Genomic DNA, 23,617 nt, shown 5'->3' with positions numbered 1-23,617 from the left:
ATTCTGGTGTACAACCTGCGTACAGGCGCCGTGCGACCAGCAGACCCTAATCAAGGCCAATCAACCACTTATCCAAGGTGGAATTTCGGGTCTCCTAGTTAGTTACTAGGCTTTCGGGGCCTTATCGCTAGTATCCAATGAGGTAAATCTCTGTCGGCTGTGCTACTCGTGGAAGCTGGAGTACTGCCTCATTCTTGGCTCTGCTTACGATTGGGCTGGAGATTGCTTGCAGTGGAGCGCTGGGGAATACACGCTGAAGGATTGCTGGGATGACAACGCTGATCCAAGGTCAGTGCGCTTACTCCGTACATGGGTTGAAGGTCACTAATATGGTTTACGGCTAGTCTTGTATCACCTCGTATTAATGCAGGATGGTCAGGACCGGAGGTGCTTCTCTAAGCCTCCTGGACTGTGACCTCATCAGGCTTCACCTGGCACTATTAATTATGCGCAGTCGCCATACTTCTTACTTATACAATCTACCATAGTATCAATTGAAGCTTTAGAGCCCCTCTAAAACATCAGTCCGGTCCTCCCTTTATACTCATCTGTTTACCCTACATGTCATGGCCATTTCCACCGAAGCCCTCATCGGCATCGTCGCTGTCTCGATAGCAGCAGTACCAATCGGGATATCGGTCTTCAAATGTTGCACTCGGCGGAGACGTCAATATAATCGGCCCGATGTTGAGAGTAACTGTGCTTTATCTCGCAACAACGAAGCTGGGTACTTAAATTGGTCTACCACAGATACTACTCCTAGTTATCATGGACATCAAAGACCGTCTCAGCGTCCACATCGTACTTTTGACGTAATACGTCCCGCTGAGGATCATATCGCAGTGCCGTTATTATATCACGGATCAGGTATGTTAACCTCTCATGACGTCCCAACTTACATCGACCCCTTTCGGATTCTGTCCTCTCTGCACGCGCATCAAGCTCATTCTTCTGACAGCGCGGCCCCTCAGGGTTGACACGGTCTATTTGAACATACAAGCAATTGTTTCGCAGTCGAACGACACTAGTCGGTTTTCTACTGTCTGATGGTGTTTTGCATGTGGTTTTCTAGCGGTTGGCGTTGGTCTCATGGGCGGGCTGGGCTCTATTGACATCATGGATGGCATTTCTCTTTACTTTGAGAGCGTTATTGTGTTAAGATTTCACTTATTCATACCTAGGGTCGGACTTCAAGATCAATGGCAGGGACTTCATAGTTGATCTTTTCAGTTGGCTACATTTGGATTATCCTTTGGAAGGAGTAAGGAAGGTGCGACCTTTGACCACTTTTTCAAATGAGGCAAGTGTGCCTGGTTGCCCAGGCACCCCAGTGCTGGAGGGCTCCAGCTGTTGGTTACTCTTTCCATTCTTGACCAACACACTGAAAGGACTTCTTAGGCCATCGCCTCTCTCAGCTTTTCCTAGTCTTCCAGTACATGCATCGCAGACCATGCACCCCACCCTGCTCGTTACCACTCCAGACGCCTTTTCGCAAGCCCTCGATACCCATCGCCCATCGAAGCCGCAGTGTCCTCGGCCAAAGACAGAAACTCCCTCCGACGTCCTGGGCCCGCATCTCGAAGGCCGGCACTATACCACGTCAAGGGTCTCCAGATCCCCAGATCAAGGAGGACGACTCTAAGACTATAGATGTCGTGCGACATCTATTAGCGCATATCAACCGCACGCCCCTGTCGATCGGGATGGTGATAAATCTCTTCCTCCCGGAGCCGCTTGCCTGCGCGGCTCATGGGGTCCGTCTTGCTATCGTTGCCCCGAGCCCTACAATTCTTCTACATTTACCACGCTGACCGTTGGCAACCACACGGCTTCCTTTTTCGTTCTGTAGAGCAAGGTATGTCTAATGAATCAAAGGAGGGGGGGTTAAGACGGCGAGATTCAACGGCTGTTCTCTATGGCACTGCTGGGGAGATTGGGCCGAATAACACTGTGAGGGTGAGGTGCATGGGGTAATTCCTGAGAACTCTGGCAGGGCTAAGATATTTGTTCTTGCGGACCGGGAGAAATTAGTATATTCTCAGGCTAGGAACTGAGGCTGAGAGGTATGAAAGGAAGAATAGTCTCTTCCTAGCCCTAAATTAAATTAAACAGCACAGTAGCGTACTCACTTGTCATCCCTCATACACTGGCGCTCCCAACCACATACTCCTCTAATCTCTCAAAAGATATCATGAACTATATACCTAGAATACTTTATACCTAGCTCTTGTAGTCTGAATAAATTCCGAGACCCGTAACGAAACATACTCGACTTTTCTAGGTCACACCATCTTTAATCGACGTCAAGAATACATGGATGTTCTCCGCAGTCCAAACCTCGAATTCACATGAAGGAAGAGCCTGTGGCATATAAAACATATACAGCCAAAGCCAATCAAAGCTGGCATATGGAAATACTCCGAACTCCGATAGGGTCCAACCACCAGCATCAAGCGCACAGCGAACCCCTCCCCGCTCCACAAGCGCGAAGCGAAGGATAAGCAGGTGGGTGCATGGGTTCCATGTTGTGGATCTTATTCACACAGAAAGGTCTGGGTTCGGGTTCCTGTCTATTACTGCCTGCTGGATGATTCCATTTTTTCCGTAGTCATTGACTCAAAATACTGCTCGAATGTATGAGTCCGTTTAGAAGCTCCATCTCATCTACAGTCCCAGCGACTCGCTTCCTTCGCTTTTGCTTGGTACGTGCGTACAAAATGCGAGTCTGGGACCTCAACGCAGATTCATTTTATGAGCTCAACATCACCATGCATGAACCACCACCAAAAGTAAGACACGTCACTATATGCATGTATGTACATGACGCACGTTACACACGTCCATCGATGAGCCAATCCAACCCAAGCTTCGTGAGATCATGAGGGGATGAAAAAGAAATGAGAACACGCTCCGATCTCAGCTAGCTAGCTCGCTGGAGTACTTGAAAGACGCATTTGCCACTTTCGAGCTAGAAGACTTCCGCATATCGCAGTTCCTGTTCCTCGTTAATACCAATTGAACAACCATTGGATGTGAGGATGGCTTTATCTTTATTAGCGCTGGCTGCGGCTCTCGGCCCTCTGGCCGTCGGCGTTTCTGCCTACACTCCACGAGCATCGATTTCCTCCGTGAGTAAGCAAGACTGGGATGCGTTCAACGCGAGCATCCATGGACGACTCCACGAGGGGGTCCCGATATTCGCGCCTTGTTATAGCGTGTATAATGGGGAGAGCCAGGTAAGGACCCCCAACTAACTCCACGATATCGACAGCCTAGTTCGACCCCCGTTGATCATATAGTCTCCAGATCCCCGACTCCACCACCTGCACGACCCTCCAAGAATCCCGACACGACCAATTCTTCATCTCCTCACACTTCGGTGGGTATACCGAGTCGAACTGGGCCGGATGCCAGGCCACAGGCGACAACTGCGCTTTGTCAATGAGTGTTCCGGACTTGGTGACGCCGGTGGCAAGGTCTTGTGCGCAGGGGAGTGTTCCCGAGCTGTATGTCGATGCGAGGAATGTGGAGGATGTGCAAAGGGCTGTTAACTTTGCGCGCGAGAGAAATTTGAGGTTTGTTGTTAAGAATTCGGGGCATGATTATGTAGGAAGGAGCTCGGGGGCTGGTTCGTTTGCGCTTTGGTATGTGGTTGATATCTCTCTCCTGCCGTGATCTGTTTGCTTGGTTGGGTTTTTGTGGTGTCGATGCTCACGCTGATGCTCATTTGGCTTTGTAAGGACGCATAATATCCAGCCACCGATTGAATTGACGAAAGGTTATATCCCCGATGCATGCTCCGAGTCCGTCGGAGACGTAATCACCATCGGCGCGGGCCAGCAGTTTGGCGAGGTGTACGAGTTCGCAAATAACCACGGCTACCGCGTTGTCGGGGGTACATCGCCCAGTGTCGGGATGGCAGGTGGTTGGCTCGCTGGCGGAGGACATAGTATGCTCTCGAACGAGCTCGGAATGGGAGTCGATAACGTGCAGCAGATCAGGGCTGTTCTCCCTAACGTAACGTATATCACGGCGAACCGGTGCCAGAACCAGGATCTGTTCTTTGCGCTTCGTGGAGGTGGTGGTGGGACGTTTGCAGTTGTGACTGAGGCGAGTTTCCTGGTTCATCCGAAGAGGGCGATGCAGTTCGCTCGGGTGTCGATTGCCGGACTTAGTGAGGATGTTATCGAGGAGTTTCTTGAGATTGTTGTTGCGAATACTGAGAAATGGGCGGATGAGGGGTGGGGTGGGTATATCCTGCCTGCTGCAGTCGGCGGCGCGTCTACTGTTGCCATGGGCACTACGTTGCTGGATCTCGCTGAGGCCCGGGCTTCGATGCAGCCGCTGATCGATCTCGCGAATAGAGCTGTCGAGTCGGGGACACTGGGCAATGCTACCGTCATCACTGGTGACTACTATAACATCCTGCGAGCCATCATCGCACGCGAAGAAAGCCTCGTTTTCCCAAGCTCGGCGTTGGCTTTCTCGACGCGTCTGGTTCCTAAGGATTCGTTCCTCGGAGAAGAGAACCAGAAGCAGCTCTCGACCGCTTTGCATGATATTCTAACCACGGCACAGGGTCAGGATGTGCCCGCATCATCCGGGCTGATGATGTACGCCGTGACACCTCGCCTGTACTCTCGAACAATGCCAGAGTCAGACCAGCCCGGCGGCCCCGGCGCCTCTTCTATAACCCCTGCCTGGCGCAACGGGCTGTGGCACGTCATTTTTACACGGCAGTTTGACGGCACGATTACTGATCCGGATGTTGTTGAAGAGATCTGGCAGACCACGCACGACCTCATGAATCCACTGCGGAATATCACGCCCGGTGGAGGGGCATATCAGAACGAAGCAGATGCGTTTGAGCCGGATCCTATCCGTTCTTTCTGGGGAGACGATAACTACGCGAGACTGCTTCGGATCAAGCGAGAGGTTGATCCAACGAATCTGCTCACTGTTTGGAATGGAGTTGGATGGGATGAGACGGATGAGAAATATAGCTGCTATCCTGATATTAAGGTTTGATCTATCTTGCGCAATTGTTCAGCCCAGATGAATCTGGACCTCAGAGGACTCTATTGAGAGCGGTAGCTGATCATCTGATATAGATTTCGGCCGCAGCAAAAGCTGGTCCTCCCTCGTCCGTTCCGGATGCGCCTGAGACGAAGCCGAAAGATGAGCTCTAGAGCTATTGCCGTGAGTCGGGAAAAGGTTGATTATGATTGATGACAGTTTGTAACTCAATTGTTTCATGTCAAGTTGGATTATTGCGCCTTTTCCGCGTCGTCAACGAGAGATTCCACCTCCTTTTCTGTAAATCGATGAAAAAGCTTTTTCGGGTCGGACAATTCCCCAGCCGTATTGGCAGACTGTACATGTAGAACAGGGACGTCGAACTCGTAAACGTCCTTCCATTCTTTGTTGCCAGGAACCATTATGTCTACCTCGGCGTAGTCGAAAGGCCGCCGCTTCTGCAGCTGGGCCACGGTGTTTTTGGCGGTATCACAAAGCCCGCAGCCAGCGCGAGTGAAGAATGTCACCCGAGCGGCCTGGAGAAGACGGGCAGTTGGAAACATAAGGAATAGTGATGGTGACGAACCGAAAAGCAAGGAATGTTGTAAGGGAGCGAGTTGACCCGAGCTGATGGAACCTTCGAGCTTCCCCAGACTAAACCGCTTCGGGCTCTGACAATCAGCAGCTTCTGAACAAAGACCCCCTCCTCCCCCACCACGGTCTCCCTCCGTCTCTTTTCTCGGTCGAGGAGCAGCTTACGAACGATTTATAATTGACCTGCACAATCTGCTTAATCTCCGCTCACGATGGCCTCCAAGTGCGTCCACAAAGGCTGTGGGAAGGTCTTCACTGACCCCGAGGAGCCGTGCGTGTATCATCCAGGCCCGCCGGTATTCCATGAAGGACAAAAAGGTAAGTAGCTGCTCTCGCAATGGGCTCGTTTTGGCCATTTTCTGGGGATCCACGTCATTCGCAAGTACCCTCCGAGTTAGTGTCGGTTCTGACATCCCCGCTAACCTTTTGCCTCGTCTGATCTTAGGCTGGAACTGCTGCAAGCCCCGCGTCCTTACCTTCGAGGAGTTTATGGAGATCCCGCCATGCACGACTGGGAAACACTCGACGGTAGATGATACGCCTGCTCCGGCGAAGAAGGATGACGACGCTGCCGCGCCTTCGGCTCCCGCTCCCGCTGCCCCCGCCGCTGCTCCTCCTGCTGCGGTTCCTATTCCTACACATTCCCCTGCTATTCCGCCTCCTTCGAATGCGCCCACGCCTGTACCCGAGGAGCCGGAGTCGGATGACCCATCGCTTGCTATCCCGCCTAACGCTACCTGCCGTCGGAGAGGCTGCAATGCTTCGTACAACCCGGATGTATCGCGAGAGGAGGAAAAGTGTGTCTACCATCCGGGACAGCCTGTGTTCCACGAGGGGAGCAAGGGATGGTCATGCTGCAAGAGGAAGGTTCTCGAGTTCGATGAATTCCTGAAGATTGAAGGTTGCACGGATAAGAAGAAACATCTCTTCGTAGGAAAGGGCAAGCCGGCCGGAGAGGAAAAGGTCGAGACAGTCAGGCAAGTATTGAGCTTTCTCAGTCCATCGGACCAGACTAACAGGCTGCAGGAATGACTTCTACCAAACGGCGTCTTCGGTCAACGTCTCGCTGTACTTGAAGAAGATCGACAAGGAAAAGGCCACGGTCGAGTTCACCTCTACGGCCATCACCCTCGACCTCCCGACTACGGACAACAAGCGGTACAAGGATAGCTACGAGCTGTTTGCTCCCATTGACCCTGAGAAGTCCAAGTTCCGCGTATTGGGAACGAAGCTGGAGTTGACGCTGATCAAGGGAGATGGCACAAGCTGGCCAGTGCTGCGCAAGGATGATCCGTGGTCAGGAGAGCGGATTCAAATTGGCAGTGCAGCTAGGGCGTGAGATGGACGGATCCTCGACTTCGGTATCGAGTAGGGTACATAGCAGGCTCAAAAGCACGCACCCTGGAAAGAGTGCAGTTTTTAAATCGTTGCTTTGCAATAATATATTATGACTTTTATGAAGATAAGCTGGAGATAAGACTAGAATCGGGACCCTGAAGAAGTGGCCTTGTAGCCTTATCGTAAGCAGAAGGCGGTGTGGCAGCAGCACCCCGTAAAGGACACGGTCGATCACATTCAAAGGAGCCACTCAGTCGGCACTCGATAGATTCACGGAGATGCTGGCCACTCACTCTTCCTTTCTCCCTTAGACCCCTTGACTACCTTTTTTTCTGAACGCCAGTTGATTTCTAGCACACCGCTACCGCCAAATATACACTAGAGGCGGTTCCTCTAGTCTGTATAAATCTCGCCCACTGCGGGCAGTGTGTCCACTGAAATCGCTTCATCATGTCTACAGAGTACACATACGATGAACAGGTGCGGATGACTTCTTGTCTAGCATATACTTTGCGAGCGAATATCTAATGCGTCTTTGCAGGGCCAATTCTTCCCGTACTTCATCATAACCTTGACCGGTCTCGTCACGCTACCTCTGACATACAACCTCCTCAAACCCTCCAAAGGTACAACTCAGCTTCTTTCGAAATACTTTGCGTCCTTTCTAACAGTCTCGGATAATTACAGAACTCGAAAACACCGCTCCTCGGATACGCTCCGATTTCAAACCCCAGCATGAGGACCTCATCGAAGCTCAGAAGCGGAAACGTCTCCGCAAGGAGCGCCGCATCAAGCGCATAGTCACCGTGATTCTGGGTTACGCCGTTATCGCATACATGGTATACTTGATTATTGTCACCGCACGGTTAACACCAAAAATCTGGGACCCTTATGAGATTCTAGGCGTGTCAAGGGTGGGCTCTCTCTTCTCTCTCCCTCTGCATCCGCACTGCTAACAAGATCCAAGAGCGCCAACGAAAAAGCCATTTCCAAGCACTACAAACGTCTTTCCCTCATCTACCACCCCGACAAAATCCGCCCCGACCCCGCAAAGAACGAGACTATCGAGACGCTCAATGACCGCTTCGTGGAACTGACCAAAGCCTACAAAGCCCTGACTGACGAGGAAGTCCGCAACAACTACCTCCAGTACGGCCATCCCGATGGCAAGCAGAGCTTCAGCATCGGCATTGCTCTTCCCCAATTCATCGTGACGGAAGGAAATGGAAAATACGTGCTGCTGGTTTATGGAGCCCTGCTTGGCGTGCTGCTACCATACATTGTCGGAAAGTGGTGGTACGGCTCTCAACGGTATACCAAGGAGAAGGTCTATGTCGCTACCGCGGGCAACATCTTCCGCGAGTACAAGGAGGATATCACTGATGGTGGGATCGTCAATGCTATTTCGTCTGGCGAGGAATTCAAGGAGGTTATCCCACCTCAACACGCAGAATCTGGATTGGCGAAGCTCGAGAAGAAGGTACTGGCTGACGACGCCAAGTTCCTCTCTGAGCAAGATCGGGAGGCGATCAAGGGTCTTGATGACTTGAGCAGGAGAAAGGCACTGGCCCTGTTGTGGGCTTACCTGGGTCGAGTTGAACTGGAAGACTCTACTCTCGATGGAGGTACGTGGCGCGGAGCGCGAATCGAAATATCAGCACTAACTTGGCTATAGAAAAGTACGAAGTTGCACCCATTGCTCTCTCACTCAACGAATCGTTCACTGCTATTGCCCTAGCTTTCGGCAACCTACGCCCTGTTCTAGGGTCATTCCGCGTCTCCCAAAGTCTCATCCAAGCTGTCGCGCCTGGCTCATCTCCTCTTCTTCAACTCCCGCACTTTACCAATGAAGCTGTTGAATCCATCGAAGGCGCAGATGTCAAACACCATATCACCGTTCAAAAGTTCATGAAGATGCCCGAGGATAAACGCCGCGCTCTCACCGTCGGCGCTGGCCTCCTGTCAGAACAGCAGTACTCCGCCGCCATCTCCGTCGCCAAGCAACTACCCGTTCTCCAGATCTCCAAGGCCTTCTTTAAGGTCATGGGCGAAAAGGTTATCACACCCAGCAGTCTCGTCCAGCTCGTCGTCAAGGCCCGCTTCATCCCACCTGGCTCCACCAACGTCCCCGAAGTCAACCCCGCCGATCTCGAAGACATTGACCCAGAGGAGGGCGACCTCGATGCGCTTATGGGCCGCGGCCCCTCAAGAAACCGCTCTGTCAAGTTCGCCGACGGCCAAAACAAAGCCAGCACGATCCAACCGCCTCTCGCACACGCCCCCTATCTCGCCCGCGACCACTCCCCGCGGTGGAACATCTTCCTCGCCGACGCCAAGCAGGGCAAGATTGCCGTTCCACCATTCACCTTCACGACCTTTGACAAGCCGCTCTTCGACGAATCCGGCAAGCCCACGTACAATGTCCAAACACTGAAGATGCAGTTCCAGGCTCCGCCCCAGGTCGGAGACTTCCCCTTCGTCATGCACATGGTCTGCGATAGCTACTTGGGGCTTGATGCGAAGCTCGACATCAACCTGCACATCGATGACCCGGCCAAGGCGGCTGCTCTGGAGGAAGAGGATGATATCAGTGAGCCCGATGAGGGTGAGTCTCCCACAGATCATGTACGAAAGAACACAGCTAACAAAACCACAGACTCAATAGCCGGCCAAATGCAAGCCCTCAAGACCGGCCAACCACCCAAGAAGGCCAAGAAGGCCGCAGTGTCCAGTGACGAGGAGAGCGATACCGAAGGCGACGAGGGAGACACCAGCGATACCAATACCGAAACCGACGTTGACGACTAGCTGTCCTGATTTCGTGTTTCGCATCAGCTCGAAGAAAAGAAAAGGAGAAAGAAAGAAAGAAATGATCTGTTTATCTTCAAGAATTTCAATCAATCAATCATACATGACTACGGGACTCGCAAGGCTCGGGCATTGCTGGGAGTACTGACATCCGCCTCCATCATGATCTTCTCGCTTGCCACACAATACCACCATTCTTCTGGATGGGTCTTATTTACGTGCATGCATTACAATTTCGCTTTTTTCTATGATACTACTTACTTTATCCCGTTTATTATACCGATGTATTATCCATGAACTGAGCTTCTTTTTTTCCCGATATGTTCTTATTCATTCGAACAGTGGTCAATAGGATTGTGTTCTTTTCGACTCTTCCGGTTTTTCTAAAGAGTAGAAATCATTATCCCAGGTATCAAAAAGCAACTATGATAGTACCAATCCCAAGCCCTCCGTCGAAGCAAAGAGAGAATGACTACTCCATACTCCCAGGCAAATCCCCTTCAAAAGCGCATCCCTCACCTATAGAAAAAAGCCCATAAGTCTCCGTGACATTGGAAGACCCTGTCCTATCAAAACATGTTGATTCAAAGGAAGGAACAACCGACCTACCGCACCTGCCATACGTACGCAAGAGACATGGTTCGCACCTGCCTGTCCTGACCTCGGACCGTGTCGCTCCTTCCTATATCTCTCACTCAGCAGCATGGATGGGAGGAACGTCCCAGGATTCTAACCTTCCGGTTCCGTTCGCACTGCCTATTTTATCTCCCACTCCGGTAGATTACTTTCTTCCTTTTGTTTCCTTTTCTTTTTTTGGGGATCCAGGACAAGTCTCTGACTGGAAGTGTGAGTCCTCTGTAGTGAGCGAGCCAACAGTGTGCGATAGTGGGCCTGATCGGTAGACCGTGAAGGCGCAGAGAGGCCTACCCCCCTAAAGAGAATCTTGCAAGGGTCACAGGTGGTTTGGGTGCTTGCTTAAAGGGTGGACACTAGGGTTGTATACGAAGTTGTATACCGTGAGCGGGGGGTGAGGAGCATACGTAAGGCCTCGGAGGGTGTAGCCAGATGCTGGCGTGATGTGTAGAGGCTAGGTACTTGATTCCGGAGTTGAATAAGTGTATTGTTGGATAGTCGTGTCATCAAGTCATTAGGGTAAGTCGACAGTTGAAGTACATACAAAACAGACCACAACATGAATGAGGGGATATCTGAATGACTATACGTCAAAACAATATAGAAGGAGAAAAGCAAACGCAGTTTTTTCAACGAAATTTCGACCCGAGGCTACTCGCACGGATACGCCCATCCTGTAGTGAGAGGTTGGTGGTATACCGTCTGTTCGGGCAAGTGCATATTATAGTTTCCAACCATTTCAACGGGCAGACCAGCTGCCGTAACAGCCGGAAGACCTCCAGATGTAGTGACGATAGGCGGAAGTCCATTGTCGGTAGATTCTGCGCTGCAGTTGTTCTCGCCGTAGTATATGTACGGGTTTGGGAGAGCAGTGACGGGAGAGTGTACTGGCGCTGTACATTTGACGTCGCTCGAGCTGGTGACTGTCTCGGGAATCGGCCGCGGAAGCGGGGCGCCTCGAAATTCAGCGTGTAGGTAACCCGGATACGGCTCCGATTGCACAGACTGGTACTCCCACTTGACGGGTGCGGCACTTGCAGGAGACAGTTGAACCGGGCTTGAGATATTCGGCGCGGGGTCAGGAGGCGTGACAGGCTCTGGTGATGGATCCGCAGTCGCGCAGCAATCCGTCGAATTCGATAGCACACGTAGATACTCAAGGTCTTCGCTATCGTGGGACCCATTTTTAGAGCTGTCTTCGGCTTGTTTGATCAATCCCAGACGGTCGAGTATGGCATGTGTCAATGGAAAGCCGTCAGAGGCCTCGACAAGAGGCTCGCCCGGGAACCCTTCTTTGCTAGTGCAAAGCTTGTACAGCCGTTGGAGTGCTTTGACAACGAGAGAATGGTGGGACTCCAGCATCTCAACGAACCTAGATTACACTCGTATCAGTTTCAAAGATTTCTTTAGTCGTAAGGATCAAAAGCGTACCCGCGAGAGTAGACCTTGGCTTGGGTAGCCTTCCTTTCCCGAAATAGACATGGGTGGTTATATGATGAACAGCGGTTGCATGGTTGCTTTCCATCACACTGTACATGTCAGTCCGAACAATTGGATACGAGATTCAAGAACAAGCTACCTTGGTCTTCTTGACTCTGCAACGATCACAGGCTTTCAGAACATGTTTGCGTTTAACCCGGAAAACACGTTGATCAGGTTTGTCCTCGCTCAAAGCCATGTGGTGACCATGCTGTGACAGAGACGATAATGTGGGAAAGTCGTATACACCATCGGGAAAGCCCTCGATATGTGACTTTGGGCGTAGCTTGGGCTGTCTTGACATTTTGCTAGACATTTGCTTGCACTGAAACGTACTTGAGAAGTTTAGGGCAACTCTGCGGTTTATCTGAGTGATATGCGAGCCTGATATGCTGCGTCCCGGCTCCTCCTAGTCACTGCAGGCTGCTGGAGGTGGGGGGAGGGGTGGTTCTTGACTCGCGGGAGACGCGAGTTGATGAAAATGAGATGTCACTTGGGACTGCCGGTGGCTGACAGATCTTGTTCAAGACTCCAAGTACTCAGCGAAGATCATGATTAGCATGGAAAAGGTTGTTGTGCAGTCGCCCCGCAAATGCAGCTGCCAATCCTTCCCCAGTTAGAGACACGCCGTAAATTGCCAGACTGGGAGTGACGTGGATCATTCTGGTCTGTCGCGATATGAACTGGTGCGGTCGCTCGCCATGGGTCCACCGTCTGTGGCTCTGGTAGCCTTGCGAGTACTCCGTACCCAGGGCTCCGCGCATCGGCAACGGAGTCCTTGACCTTGCAGCATTGTGCTCATGAATGCCAGGTTTGCCCTGGTGCCAACCCGCAGAAGTTGTTCATCTTGACAGTTCGATGCCCCACCGCAAATTTGGCTGATATCGAATGATATTCATCGCAGCGCTCATCGGGACATCCCAGCCACAACCCTGATCAGTCGAGTTGGGCAGCGAAACGCAGAGTAAGCATCATGATCGCTCGGAAGGGCGACGGCCGTGGCAGGAGTCGAGGTCTTGGTGGTGGTAGAATTTGCCTCTCACAATTTAAAGTTTCCCATTTTTGCGTCTTCCCCAATATTCACATCTCGGATAAAAGAGAACCCACCCAAAGCCGTATAGCGCGAGAGTCCAAGGGTCAATAGCTCAAAGGGGTAAATAAACTGACATCTCGCTGTCTTGCAGGGCGCCTATCGGAGGGCTGGACGGCTGTCATTGGCGCACGGGCGACAATCACCTTCACTCGGGCTATCACCTTCTGCAGTGATGAGCTCGTGCCTCATTCAGCACCTCGCCTAGGTTAATCAACATTGATCCAATGGCGCGAGCTCTCTTTGCTTTTTCCTGCCGTCGCCTCCCAACTCCATCGCCATGCAGAGGTTTTCCAATTTTGCTGCAAAATGATTCGTTGCACCGAACATTCGAACTAGCCAGTTTCAGAGCCATATGAACCACATAGGGTCCTTCAAACTCTCTCAGACATTCTCAATCGCGGCCAAAGTTGATCAAGCTCATGAGCTTGAATGCAGGACAGGATGGCAGAGTTTGAAAGACTGATGGGTTCCGTCTGGCTTTCATGGCGTCGGGTACAGTACTCCCAGAGGACAAGATAGAGAACCAGGTAGCATTTCATTGTGGACCTGTACGTTGTGGAGGGTCAAAGATAGGGAACACTGTCATGCAGGAGATCTACCCAATCAGGGACCAGGTTATTGCCGCAAATCATGATGATCGCACTTGATATGAGAAGATGACAGTCAGAGTGGCTTAATTCTTCATGAGCAAGACAGAATATGGAGGCTTGAAGGAGCCTCGCGCCGGTCAATTGGAGGTAAACTAGGGTTGTACAGCATGTCCTGACTGCGTATCTGTATGTAGTCAAGCTTATCGCGAACATACTCTGCGGCATGGAAAGAGTTGGGGAAACTGAGGTTGGTACGGAGGAGATGGCAATTTGGGGAGACCCGAGCCCAAAGCTCCTGCCATTTCAACCACCGCCACAGTCGCTCCTTTCCGATAGTTTTCTTTGTCCGCCCCTTGTCTTCATCGGAGTTCTTCACGGGACAACTCGAAGATCGTCGCTGACTGCAAATCAAGCAAGTAGTCTAGCGCCTGCAGAGGGTCCGTTCACCTGCAGCGAAGAGGTCGAAGGCGAGTATCCCTGGTGTTCTCACCATGTCGACGGTCCAACTGGGAGATCTCGGGGTCATCTTAGCGAACAGGAAATCTTATGCAAGCATTTTGGCAGGCGTTAGTAAGAATCTTCTGCTGGAAATGTGGCTGTGTCAGCCGCTCTAATGCCTGGCATCTTATCATAGGTGTAAACTGGATAGGTGAACAGAGCCCTTCGTTCAATTGACAGCGTTGGTAATCAGACAGTGGAACGAATAGAGCCAGGACTGTCAATGAGGATAGGCGTGGGGAGCACAGGAGATACCTTGGGCACTTGGGGAGATTCCAGTGGTGGAAGAGTCCTGCGGGGAAACGTGACCTGGGCCAACTCGAGCAATCCCGTGATGCACAAAGGTTGAACCTCGCACACTGCATCCCCTTCACCGTGCTACAGAATCTCCCCTGGGATGAGGATTCCATTCATGGCGCACGGAGTTCTGGTCTCATGATGAGCTGCAGTTGCAGAGTGCTTCGTCGGATTCTTTTCTAGCCCTTTTCCACATTGTCGCCTCATCCACAGCGGAATTGAGGGCTGCGTCAATTACCACGATGTCTCGGGCTGCTGTCAACTAATCGAGGGAAAAGGCATCGATTTATTATAGAGTTATGAGTCAAGCTCGCCAGACAAAGCGATCGAGGCTCGAGAGTTACAGAATCAACACATGGTCGGTCAGACAATGAAGCCAGTGCTCAAGCTGACTATGAGCAGATACCTGATTGTTGAACAGCTTTACGCATGTGTATGTTCAAGCTTCGGCATTCAACGACCTTAGATGGCTATGAATCCCGCTTTCTGGGAAGTAGACTGCCAGATCAGACCAAGCGGGTTGCAGACAGCTGCCAAGATTGCATCATAGCAGCGCAGTGTCGCCCTGCAGATGCTGTGATAAGGACTCGAGAGGCTTCCGGACGGTGACTGGCCGAGAGCCGTGAGTTGGCCTTCCCGTTGACCAGATAACTCGCTTACGACGCTCGGTATCCTGTATACTGATATAGAGGGCAATGGCCATGCCCAGTGACTAGAAAGACTGAAGAAGTCGGCACCACGAAACTGAAAATATACTTGAATCGGAATGCGATAACTCCGAAGTTGAGCTACCAGTAATCGGGATAGGCGATTGTTGATGAAATGAGCGCGCGGGGGTCGTGTTGAAGGGAAACCTTGCGGACACCGGCAAGCAAGCCAAATCACTAAGAATGGGCAGGCAGCGGAGTGCGGAGTTAAGCACATTTGATTTAATGGGCAAAAAAGCAAAGAGGATCAAATACAGTAAAGTACATTCGGCCACCTGGTGGGCCTGGCTGTTCGAGCTGGCCATCCAGAAGCCGCAGCAGGGGCCATTTGTTTGCTACTCTCCCGTCTGTCCTTCTTATGGTTCAGGAATGATCACACTGGCCTCGCCAGATGCGAGGAGGTCGAAACTTTCCTCGCTCGTTGCTGTCGTTGGCGAACTGGAGGTGTGCAACTCCTTCTCTATGGTCGACAACGAAATAGGCGCCTGTTCTCTGGGCGTTTCCCACTTCTTAACCCCGATCCACTCGACGCCATCGCCAGCACCACGAAGGTTCACTTTCTGACGAGCCTTTTCGCGCTCCATCAACAAGAGCGAGGCTGCTGTCACTCCTGCCGAGGATGTTGATCCTGGACGATGATGGCTTTCATCGCCGGACAAGGCAAGAGTCCGGGCATGCCACTCGCCAAGGAACATGCCGTCCGCATCCACATTCTGACGCACCTTGAGCCACTCATCCATGTCTTGCCCGTACAACTTTCGCAGCTCTTGGCCCGTTGACTTGAAATTCTTGGCCCAATGCGGCCTCGCGCCCATCTCTCGCATCAGCCACTCAAATGCCTCGTAGTATCGGTCCTTGCAAGGAGGGTCGCGGTGGTATGGGCGGTAGAGGGTCGCGTTGAGATACAATGTCGGGCCTTCACGGTTGGTAGGGTCAAGGAAGGGTCGGGGGTTCTCGTTGAGAGTAGTGTCTGCAACCCTAACCTCGACAGGACAGTGGACCCAGAGTCCATCGACGGGAAAAGGGAAGCGCGCCGTTTCAGCATCACCATGCAGCCAGGCGGACAATCTTGTAATCGCCTCCGGGCCCTTTTCCAACGGCAGAGCCCACTCATTGACAAACTGTGAGTAGAGGCAATTCATCAGAAGCCCCGTACGGGCCGGCTCAACGGCTTCAGTGACCGTCTTCTCAGCCTTGAATCCATACTGCATCCCAAAGACGAACCACTCCACCCAGGGCAGCATACGCGGGAAATAGTTCGACAGCGCCAGTAGGTTGTGGTAGATGTGATACCCAAGCTTCTCCCCGTAGAAGTTCTTCGGCGGAGCCATCAACGGCAGATCCGTCTTATCCGCATGCCAAACAATCGCACTCTTCTGATACGGCATCCACCACACGCGGACAAACTCATGCGATGTCCACAGCCCAGCGGACCAGTCATCCAACACACTGGACAGCGTCCGCCTCGTCTGCCTCCACGCAATCTTATACTGGTCCTCGGCCCTCAGAGTCACCTCGACGACAATCCCTAACGCCCCCAACGAGACCAGCGCAGCGCGGAAAAGCTCCCGGTTACTGCTCGCGCTGCACCGCACAAGCTGCCCATTTGCCAGCATCAGCGTCAACGACTCAATACACTCGGAGATCAGTCCATGCGCCAGTGAGCTCCCATGCGTCCCCGTCGCAATCACCCCAGCGACAGACTGGCTATCGATACTCCCCAGATTCGACAGCATAAGCCCATACTCGCTTTCCAGCCGCTCTCCGAGCTCCCACAAGCGTATCCCTGCCTCGACAGTGACCATTTTCCTCTTCGGGTCAACATCCAGAATTCGATTGAAGCCGTCGAGGTTTACCATCCACGCCGAGGTACATGTTAGGTCGGAGGGCGAGTGGCCGCTCCCGACGACCACGATGCGCCGCCGGCATCGGCGCGCGAGGTTCACAACTTTCTGGATCTCGGGGAGCGATTGCGGCTGGATGTAGAGCTCGGGACGCGAGTAGAAGGTGCGCGCCCAGGTGTGGTGGAGGTGGTTCGATGAGGTGCGGAATGGCACCGCGGGGTCAAGCCGGGAGAGCTCGCGCTCAATGGTGGGGTCCATTTTGATTTGTAGTAGTTGTATAAAGGGAGATAGCGTGTGTAAAATTTAATTGGGATAGAGACTAGGACATGATGTAGCGGCGATCGTCCGTAGAAAGACAAAATAGCAATAAGAGAGGGGCAGAGAGAAGTTCTGAACAAAGAAGACGGCTGGACGAGAGAAAAATAATGGCGATGATGCGACAACGGCTATTTTTCGCGCCCGCAAGTGGGCCCGCCCGAACGGCTGAGATCTCCAACACGACTCGATAAGCCAGCCAGAGCATATCAGCAGCTGATAACATTATTCGGTCATCAGATTCAAGCCGTGTTGCATCTAGCAGAGATTCTAGACCTTCAATGCAGCCACATAGACATAATAGAGGCAATAATATATATGGTATATGTTATATGTTATATCAAGTGTCAGAAATAGCCACCATTCACCATTCACCAGAACATGTTGCCCTGTACGCCCAAACAGAAATCAACCAGATATGCCGCAAAAGCTCAAAGCTGGGTATGGCTTCGATAATACACATGCAAGAGAGTGACCGGATCGAGCCCGCTCAGGCTCCGTGGACAGTAGACAAATGCTCCCCCACTCCATCCGACGGTCGCTATACAGACCGAATGCAAAACTTGATGAATGCGTCTATGTATGAACAGGAAGGAGGAATCCCATCCGAGTGGGAAATTAAGACTCCAATAATCAATCACAAATGTAAGTAGTCGAAGAAGGAGAATGAAATCAGGATCGGATCGCATCAATGGCTGCGTTGAGAGGATACACTTGGGGGGGTCGTTGTAGTGGGCGTCGGCTCCACTTGCGGAACGCGCTGCGACATGATTCCGGGGCTCCACCGAGGGAGATGTAGCTCTTGGGGATGAAGGGTCGATCCTGGAGTGATGCAGCCAGGATGCCGTACTCATGCGCGAAGACCACAGCGGACGCAAACTCGGCCGGTCGGTTGGAAGCTTGTTCGCCAACGATCCTAGAAGGATGATTATGATTAGTCCGGAGCCAATGGTCCATTGCCTAGGGGTGTACTCACACATAAATCTCGAAAAAGGTATCAAGGATGTATATACCTTTCGGAGAGAGGTCCTTCTGGGAGAACGGCTCAATTTCTTGAACCGTGTCGTTTGGACGGATCACTGGAGATGATGAACCTGGACGCCGGATCCAAAATGATCGCTGGCCAAGCTCGTGGTCTACACGAAGCAAACGATGGCCAAAGTGCTCGTGCGCTGGTTTCAGCAGCCAGTGATCTGAGCGGATATAATCTTCGGTCTCCTTCTGATGAGGGAAGACTTCGTAGAAGCTGCTAGGCTCTTCACCCTCTGCGACTTCTTCGAATTCTCCCGTAAGTCCAAGATCCATGCCGATGAGCCGTGCGGCCCCGATCTCTTCAGCAGAACTGCCTTTTCCTTTCCAGAGATATACTTTGCCAAACATGGCTGACAGCACAAATGGATAACCGGTACATAGGTTGCGCGGCGCAAAGTCAACCTCGTCAAACACCATTTGCCCCAGATGTTTCCGCCCGCAAAGCATGAAGATAGCCGAAGAGCTAGATCGCGAGCTCGATCCACGCCGTGTGATGAGGATCCCGCCAAGTGCTTGGATAAAACGAGCGGGCTCTTTGCCTTGGCTGACAACCTCCAGTTTACAGCCATTCTCTCGAGCAACCTTTCGAGCAAAGGCCAAGGCGTTATCAACTGCTCCACCCCACACATCATCCCCGCACCAAAGGTGAACTTCTGATCGCGCATTGCCATCCTCCTCGAACACGTGGACGCACAGGTACATTGACCCTTCGAAAAGAATATACTCTTTGTTGGTTGGAAGGTCTTGCTTCTTTCCCTCACCCGTAATCTCCCATACTTGCTTCCTTAGCGTCCTGATCCTAGAGCCGTCATTCTTTTCCATCAGCATCAGCTGTGGATCAATGTTGACACGATCACTGGAACGCGGAAATGTCCTGAAGAAATGAGAGATTGCTTCGAGGGACTCATCGGCCTGAGGTACCAGCGAGACGGACGACCTCGGGGATGACGGCTCATCCGTAGCTATGCTGGGCCCCTTGGGAGGGACTGGCGGAGATGGCAAAGACTTTCGGAATGGCGAGGAGTCTCTCGACCGAGCTAAAAAGGCGTGGTGGCCGGTCATTCGCGGGGAAGGGTAGGATTGGTTCTCCCTAAAACTTGTCCTTAGTGGGGAGGGTGATGGAGACGAGTACTGAGCTAACGAACTTCGTGTCTGGCTGCCATGAGGACTTGATGGCGAGGTGGCAGGTTGCGATGGAGTAAAGGCCGACCTGATTGAAGGAGATCTGTCCTGAGTATCCGCCTCATATACTCTGCGCTCCAGGATTTGAGGTCTCTTTGACGGCGTGGAAGGGGCCGGATTCGGACTCGGGTCTTTCTCGGGTACTGGCGGTAAGCTATCTCTGACGGTCTTCGGTATGCTCGTAGCCGGGGAGGGAGGTTGGACAAGTTCTGTTTCTGAAGGAACATTCGATTGGACGCCTTGGTCAGGAAGAGGCCAGCCGCCTGAGGTATCGAAAGATGGTTCAGTCGATGAAAAAGCAGTTGCGGCGGACTCTACGTCGGAAGATAGTGGCGGGGTGTCTGGAGAGGTGCTGGAACTAGTTTCATCTGGAATGGCATCTGTCGAAGCGATTGTCTTGGGGGGTCGTCTTTTAGGGCCTCTTGCGCGGGCTTTCGTCATGTGAGTGAGCGTCGGTGCGGATGTCGAACTCTCGGCACTTGCACTGCTTTCTCCATATTTGGGTACGGGCAAGCCCTTTACTGGACCTCCGGCCGCAACTGGTGGGCCACGAGTCAAGAGGCCCGCCAAAGCAGGATTTATTCGGCCTGCGAGGCTACCTTTAGTAACAGGGCCATCTTTGACAGGTAGCGTGCTGGGCGCCCGTGCGGTGTCTCTCGGTGGAAAAGCACGCACCGGTTTAATGGCCTCCACTACCGGTTCCTCTTGCACTTTGAGTGCTTCATCTTCCTTTGGCTCGATATCTTCAAAGTGCTGCTCAAACTCGTCATTCGTCTCAGCAACGGTGGCACGTTGATACAAATCCTCTTTTGGAGAATCAATATCTTCAATGCGCTCATCGGTAACAGTTGGCTCAGGCTGAGGCGGCGCAGCTCGCTCATGGTCACTAGAAGGATCAAGCGAAAGTTGGCGATTATGCAAGCGCACTGGAGACTTATTTTCATCGGCTGCGGCCGATTGTACGCCATCCGCTGGAAGCTCATTCTTGTCGCTACTCGGCTTGGCTAGGTGTTGACGCTTCAGGATCGCTTCTGGAACAGCTTTCGTAGGCGCATCGCTCTGCCCGACGGTGCTTCTGCGCACGGAACCACCATTCAACCTCATGGCCTCTTTCTGCTTGAGGATGCTTTCCCTGAACTCATCAACCCTCTGAGTTTTCTTTGGTCCTCCAGTGGTGCTCAGAGCTGCCTTTCCCCTGAGTATGTTGTTTTTCAGCTCATCCGGTGCGACATAATTTGATGTCTCTGTCTTTTTCAGCTTTCCAAAAACGTTCTTGAATTCCGGCTCCGCTGATGTGGACTGATCCTTTGCCACTTCTCGTTTTCGAAGGTTTGCTCTGAAATCAATTACTGGTGATTGAGGCTTTGGCCTGGTTAAGAGAGGATCACGAATGGGCTCACGAGGAGACTGTAGAGGCCCATCGTTAAGTCTAGGTGCAGGTGACAAAGACGGAGGTGCAGGTTTGCGTGTCACTGCCTTTGTAGGGCTAAACTTTGGTGCTTCAGCTGGAGTTTCAATGACCTTAGGCTCTGGGGGCGGGCTAGTCTCGGTCGAAGGGGTTTCCAACGATTTCTCTCTAGCAGGGCTGGTCAAGGTTCGCGGTTCTTCAGTCGGACTTGGAACACTTTGTGGCTCTTCTTTCGTCGGGCTAGCGATATCCATCGGTTCCTCTTGAGCTGGGCCAGGAGAACCCAACGGCTCTTCCTTGGTTGGCCTTGGAAGGTCTCGCGATTCCTCAGTTTTCAGACTGAACAAAGCTGGAGGCTCCTCTTTAATGGGGCTAGAGGCAAGCGATTCCTCTTTCGTTGGACTGGGGATGATTGGCGTTTCCTCCTTAGTTGGACTCGCACCAAGGGTTTCCTCCTTTGTCGGACTAGAGGGAGTGAATGATCTCTCTTTTGTTGGGCTAGAAAGAACAGGGTGTTCCTCCCTAGTTGGGCTAGATTCACTGGGATTGAGCACATCTGGAATACCAGAAAGACTTGGTTTCGTAACATGGCTTCCAAGAGGTGTAGTCCGCATCAGGCCGACAGGAGTGACTTCCTTGAAGCTGTTTCGGCGCCCTAAGTCTACACTCCCCCTCGATTGCCTTTCCTTCGCCCAGGATGTTTGCTGAGATGGTTGCCTTTTATGCCTTGGCGAGTCTGGAAGGTTCAGGGCACTCTCCAACCAGGAAGATTTCGTTGGGCTCCACCTTCTTGGGTCCATGGTCCTAGAAGTTGAAGGCGTTGTAGGCCTTGAATTCGAGTCGACCGGACTATCAATGCCCACAGAACTTGTAGATCTCGCATGTAAGCTGAGTGGTGGGCGGCTAATATTCTCAGTCCTTCGCGGCACTGGAGGTGTAGCCGGGCGTTCGCCCTCTTTTGTCTGAGAGACGATAGTTGCTTCACTGTGGCTTGATGTGGGTCGGACGGGTGACAGCGATGATCCTTCATGGCTCGGTTTGGGCGTGGAGAATATATCGGTGTTGCTCGGAGCAGCAAAGCTATTGCGATTGCTCGTAAAGGATTCGCCCCGACTACGGCCGGACGGAAGCTGAGCACTCCATCGTTTGGATATGCTGTCTGACCGCCTCAACATGGCACTTTGGACGAATCCACCAAGCCCCTTCGTTGGTGAAGTGGAACGCTCCGGGGAAAGTCGCCTTGGAGACGTCGGAGGCGCCGTGTGGCCTTCCACGCCATCATCAGCCCTCGGTGGTTCGAATTTCGGCGCGCCAGCCAAAGGTATCGGCGAGCCAAGGCCTGTGGCTGTGGAGACAGAGGATACACTGGAGTACCGGTATCCCAGACTGCTGTCTGGCAACGTTGAGCTAGCTCGTGACGGAGGCGGTGATCGTTCATCAACAGTTGGGATGTTCTCCTTCTCTAGCTCTGTGGCCTTCTCCGCTTCGGGCTCTTTCGCCTTGGCTTCCATAAAAGGGTCTTCCTTCTGCTCCTCACCTTGTTTCTCCAGCGTCGGCGTACCACTTCCCTCCGTCTGGCGCAAGGAAGATGATTCCCGAGAAACCGGTATAGACGCCAATGGGCTCCGCAGGACTCCAGGTTCGTCGGTTGAGGCATTCGACATGGCCCTCCATCGTGTTTCGCGAGAAGGCGAAGTTGAAAAGAAAGTACGATTGCCGCTGAGGTCTCGAGAAGTTGGGCGTTGCTGCCAAGATAGAGTTCCGGCTCTACTCCGTAACGTGGGGGAAGCTCTGGGCGAAGCTTTGGGGGAAGCTCCCTTATCGCTACCACCTCCCAGCCTCGAGCCCGCGGGGCTGCTCTCTACCGACGTTGCAATCTCATCGCGGAATGAATTCGACCCGCTGTGTGTGTCATGGACCGGGGTACGAGGAGTCGGCTCGAGCTGTTCCGGGGGGTCAATCGCTCGGTGACTCAACGACGACATGCTCAATCGGGCTGGATCGAGGAGCGGAGAGGAGTCCTTTGTGGGTGAAATCGACCGTGCTCGCTCTAGAATGGGTTGAATTGGGAAACGAGTCAGCTTCTGAGCATGCGAGACGCTTCAAGCGGCAAGTGATCTGTCCGACAGTCTTCTGACACCCGCAACCGAAGGGTAAAATTTCAGGGCGAAGGGAAACCGCAAATTACCAGCTCTCCGAGCCTGTCTCTCTTTTCGCCCCTGCAGAATCTCTTCTTCCAGCTTCCTTGTGCGTTCCTCATCCTCCTTGTCGCGTTTCTCGCCGAGTTCGCGGATGCGTTGGAGAAAGTCATTCACATCCTCGCTCCCGTCCGCTTCGGAAGTCGAAGTCATGGCCACTCTCGGGCCGGTCGAGATGAAGCCGGTGGGTAAAGGTCGCTAAAACTGAAAAACACAAGAAAAATTCGGGAGAGAAGGTAAGAAAGAAAAGCAAGTCCCAGCCCGGTCAATGAAAGCAATGCGGGCCGAGGAGTTGCGTGGGATGCAAATACACAGCGAAAGACAAGGTGGGGAGGGTCGGAGTGAGGGAGGGGAGGGATGAAGGTGGAAGATAGATGCGAAGAGAGGTGGTGGTGGAAGACGATTTCTAAGGCATCATTTCTGATTGTGATTTTGATTATGACGATCCTCGAGGCGCTGGCTGTGGTGGTCACGCTCGATCTCGCTTTCTCCGCCTTTTTTCCTCCCTTGAGGCACGACTGAGCGAAGTTCAGCTGCACTCGTCGGCGCCCCACTGGCCACAGCTGTTTCTTCCACCACGAACCG

The 23,617-nt window shown here is 52.5% G+C and overlaps 9 protein-coding genes across 9 annotated transcripts; 4 read left to right on the top strand and 5 right to left on the bottom strand.

Annotated features, from left to right (window-relative positions):
* The first annotated feature begins 271 nt into the window (after positions 1 to 271).
* Positions 272 to 1,104, top strand: BJX68DRAFT_228171 (uncharacterized protein). The gene is made up of 3 exons (XM_071038813.1): positions 272 to 288; positions 345 to 867; positions 959 to 1,104. Exons 2-3 carry the CDS (start codon positions 567 to 569, stop codon positions 1,045 to 1,047), a joined length of 390 nt encoding a protein of 129 aa, XP_070903389.1. The 5' UTR covers positions 272 to 288; positions 345 to 566; the 3' UTR covers positions 1,048 to 1,104.
* A 1,934-nt stretch (positions 1,105 to 3,038) lies between these two features.
* Positions 3,039 to 5,148, top strand: BJX68DRAFT_278227 (uncharacterized protein; the record flags this gene model as incomplete). Its single annotated transcript, XM_071048488.1, has 3 exons — positions 3,039 to 3,236; positions 3,307 to 3,644; positions 3,741 to 5,148. The coding sequence occupies 3 exons, from the start codon at positions 3,039 to 3,041 to the stop codon at positions 5,026 to 5,028; spliced, it is 1,824 nt and encodes a 607-aa protein (XP_070903388.1). The 3' UTR covers positions 5,029 to 5,148.
* On the bottom strand, positions 5,148 to 5,706 carry BJX68DRAFT_162972 (glutaredoxin family protein). Its single transcript, XM_071036899.1, has one exon. The coding sequence runs from the start codon at positions 5,577 to 5,579 to the stop codon at positions 5,268 to 5,270; it is 312 nt and encodes a 103-aa protein (XP_070903387.1). The 5' UTR covers positions 5,580 to 5,706; the 3' UTR covers positions 5,148 to 5,267.
* A 1-nt stretch (position 5,707) lies between these two features.
* Positions 5,708 to 7,087, top strand: BJX68DRAFT_162914 (HSP20-like chaperone). Its single transcript, XM_071036898.1, has 2 exons — positions 5,708 to 6,587; positions 6,637 to 7,087. Exons 1-2 carry the CDS (start codon positions 5,914 to 5,916, stop codon positions 6,947 to 6,949), a joined length of 987 nt encoding a protein of 328 aa, XP_070903386.1. The 5' UTR covers positions 5,708 to 5,913; the 3' UTR covers positions 6,950 to 7,087.
* A 66-nt stretch (positions 7,088 to 7,153) lies between these two features.
* Positions 7,154 to 10,192, top strand: BJX68DRAFT_228164 (J domain-containing protein). Its single transcript, XM_071038812.1, has 6 exons — positions 7,154 to 7,428; positions 7,490 to 7,574; positions 7,636 to 7,862; positions 7,916 to 8,573; positions 8,624 to 9,553; positions 9,605 to 10,192. Exons 1-6 carry the CDS (start codon positions 7,399 to 7,401, stop codon positions 9,754 to 9,756), a joined length of 2,082 nt encoding a protein of 693 aa, XP_070903385.1. The 5' UTR covers positions 7,154 to 7,398; the 3' UTR covers positions 9,757 to 10,192.
* Positions 10,193 to 10,907: 715 nt separating this feature from the next.
* Positions 10,908 to 12,295, bottom strand: BJX68DRAFT_162859 (Zn(II)2Cys6 transcription factor domain-containing protein). The gene is made up of 3 exons (XM_071036897.1): positions 11,969 to 12,295; positions 11,821 to 11,918; positions 10,908 to 11,761 (listed from the first exon to the last, which is right to left on the bottom strand). The coding sequence occupies exons 1-3, from the start codon at positions 12,182 to 12,184 to the stop codon at positions 11,041 to 11,043; spliced, it is 1,035 nt and encodes a 344-aa protein (XP_070903384.1). The 5' UTR covers positions 12,185 to 12,295; the 3' UTR covers positions 10,908 to 11,040.
* A 1,632-nt stretch (positions 12,296 to 13,927) lies between these two features.
* On the bottom strand, positions 13,928 to 14,617 carry BJX68DRAFT_162854 (uncharacterized protein). Its single transcript, XM_071036896.1, has one exon. The coding sequence runs from the start codon at positions 14,457 to 14,459 to the stop codon at positions 14,079 to 14,081; it is 381 nt and encodes a 126-aa protein (XP_070903383.1). The 5' UTR covers positions 14,460 to 14,617; the 3' UTR covers positions 13,928 to 14,078.
* A 565-nt stretch (positions 14,618 to 15,182) lies between these two features.
* BJX68DRAFT_162842 (D-arabinono-1,4-lactone oxidase) lies at positions 15,183 to 17,297 on the bottom strand. Its single transcript, XM_071036895.1, has one exon. The coding sequence runs from the start codon at positions 17,153 to 17,155 to the stop codon at positions 15,410 to 15,412; it is 1,746 nt and encodes a 581-aa protein (XP_070903382.1). The 5' UTR covers positions 17,156 to 17,297; the 3' UTR covers positions 15,183 to 15,409.
* A 224-nt stretch (positions 17,298 to 17,521) lies between these two features.
* Positions 17,522 to 23,284, bottom strand: BJX68DRAFT_228159 (putative gelsolin repeat protein). The gene is made up of 3 exons (XM_071038811.1): positions 23,023 to 23,284; positions 18,189 to 22,884; positions 17,522 to 18,128 (listed from the first exon to the last, which is right to left on the bottom strand). The coding sequence occupies exons 1-3, from the start codon at positions 23,183 to 23,185 to the stop codon at positions 17,885 to 17,887; spliced, it is 5,103 nt and encodes a 1,700-aa protein (XP_070903381.1). The 5' UTR covers positions 23,186 to 23,284; the 3' UTR covers positions 17,522 to 17,884.
* Between the last annotated feature and the right edge of the window lie 333 nt (positions 23,285 to 23,617).

The sequence above is a fragment of the Aspergillus pseudodeflectus genome (assembly GCF_044049435.1).
Source record: "Aspergillus pseudodeflectus strain CBS 756.74 chromosome Unknown BJX68scaffold_5, whole genome shotgun sequence".
NCBI lineage: Eukaryota > Fungi > Ascomycota > Eurotiomycetes > Eurotiales > Aspergillaceae > Aspergillus > Aspergillus pseudodeflectus.
The sequence above is the reverse complement of the archived record's forward strand: the minus strand, read 5'-3'. Positions and strand labels throughout refer to the sequence as shown.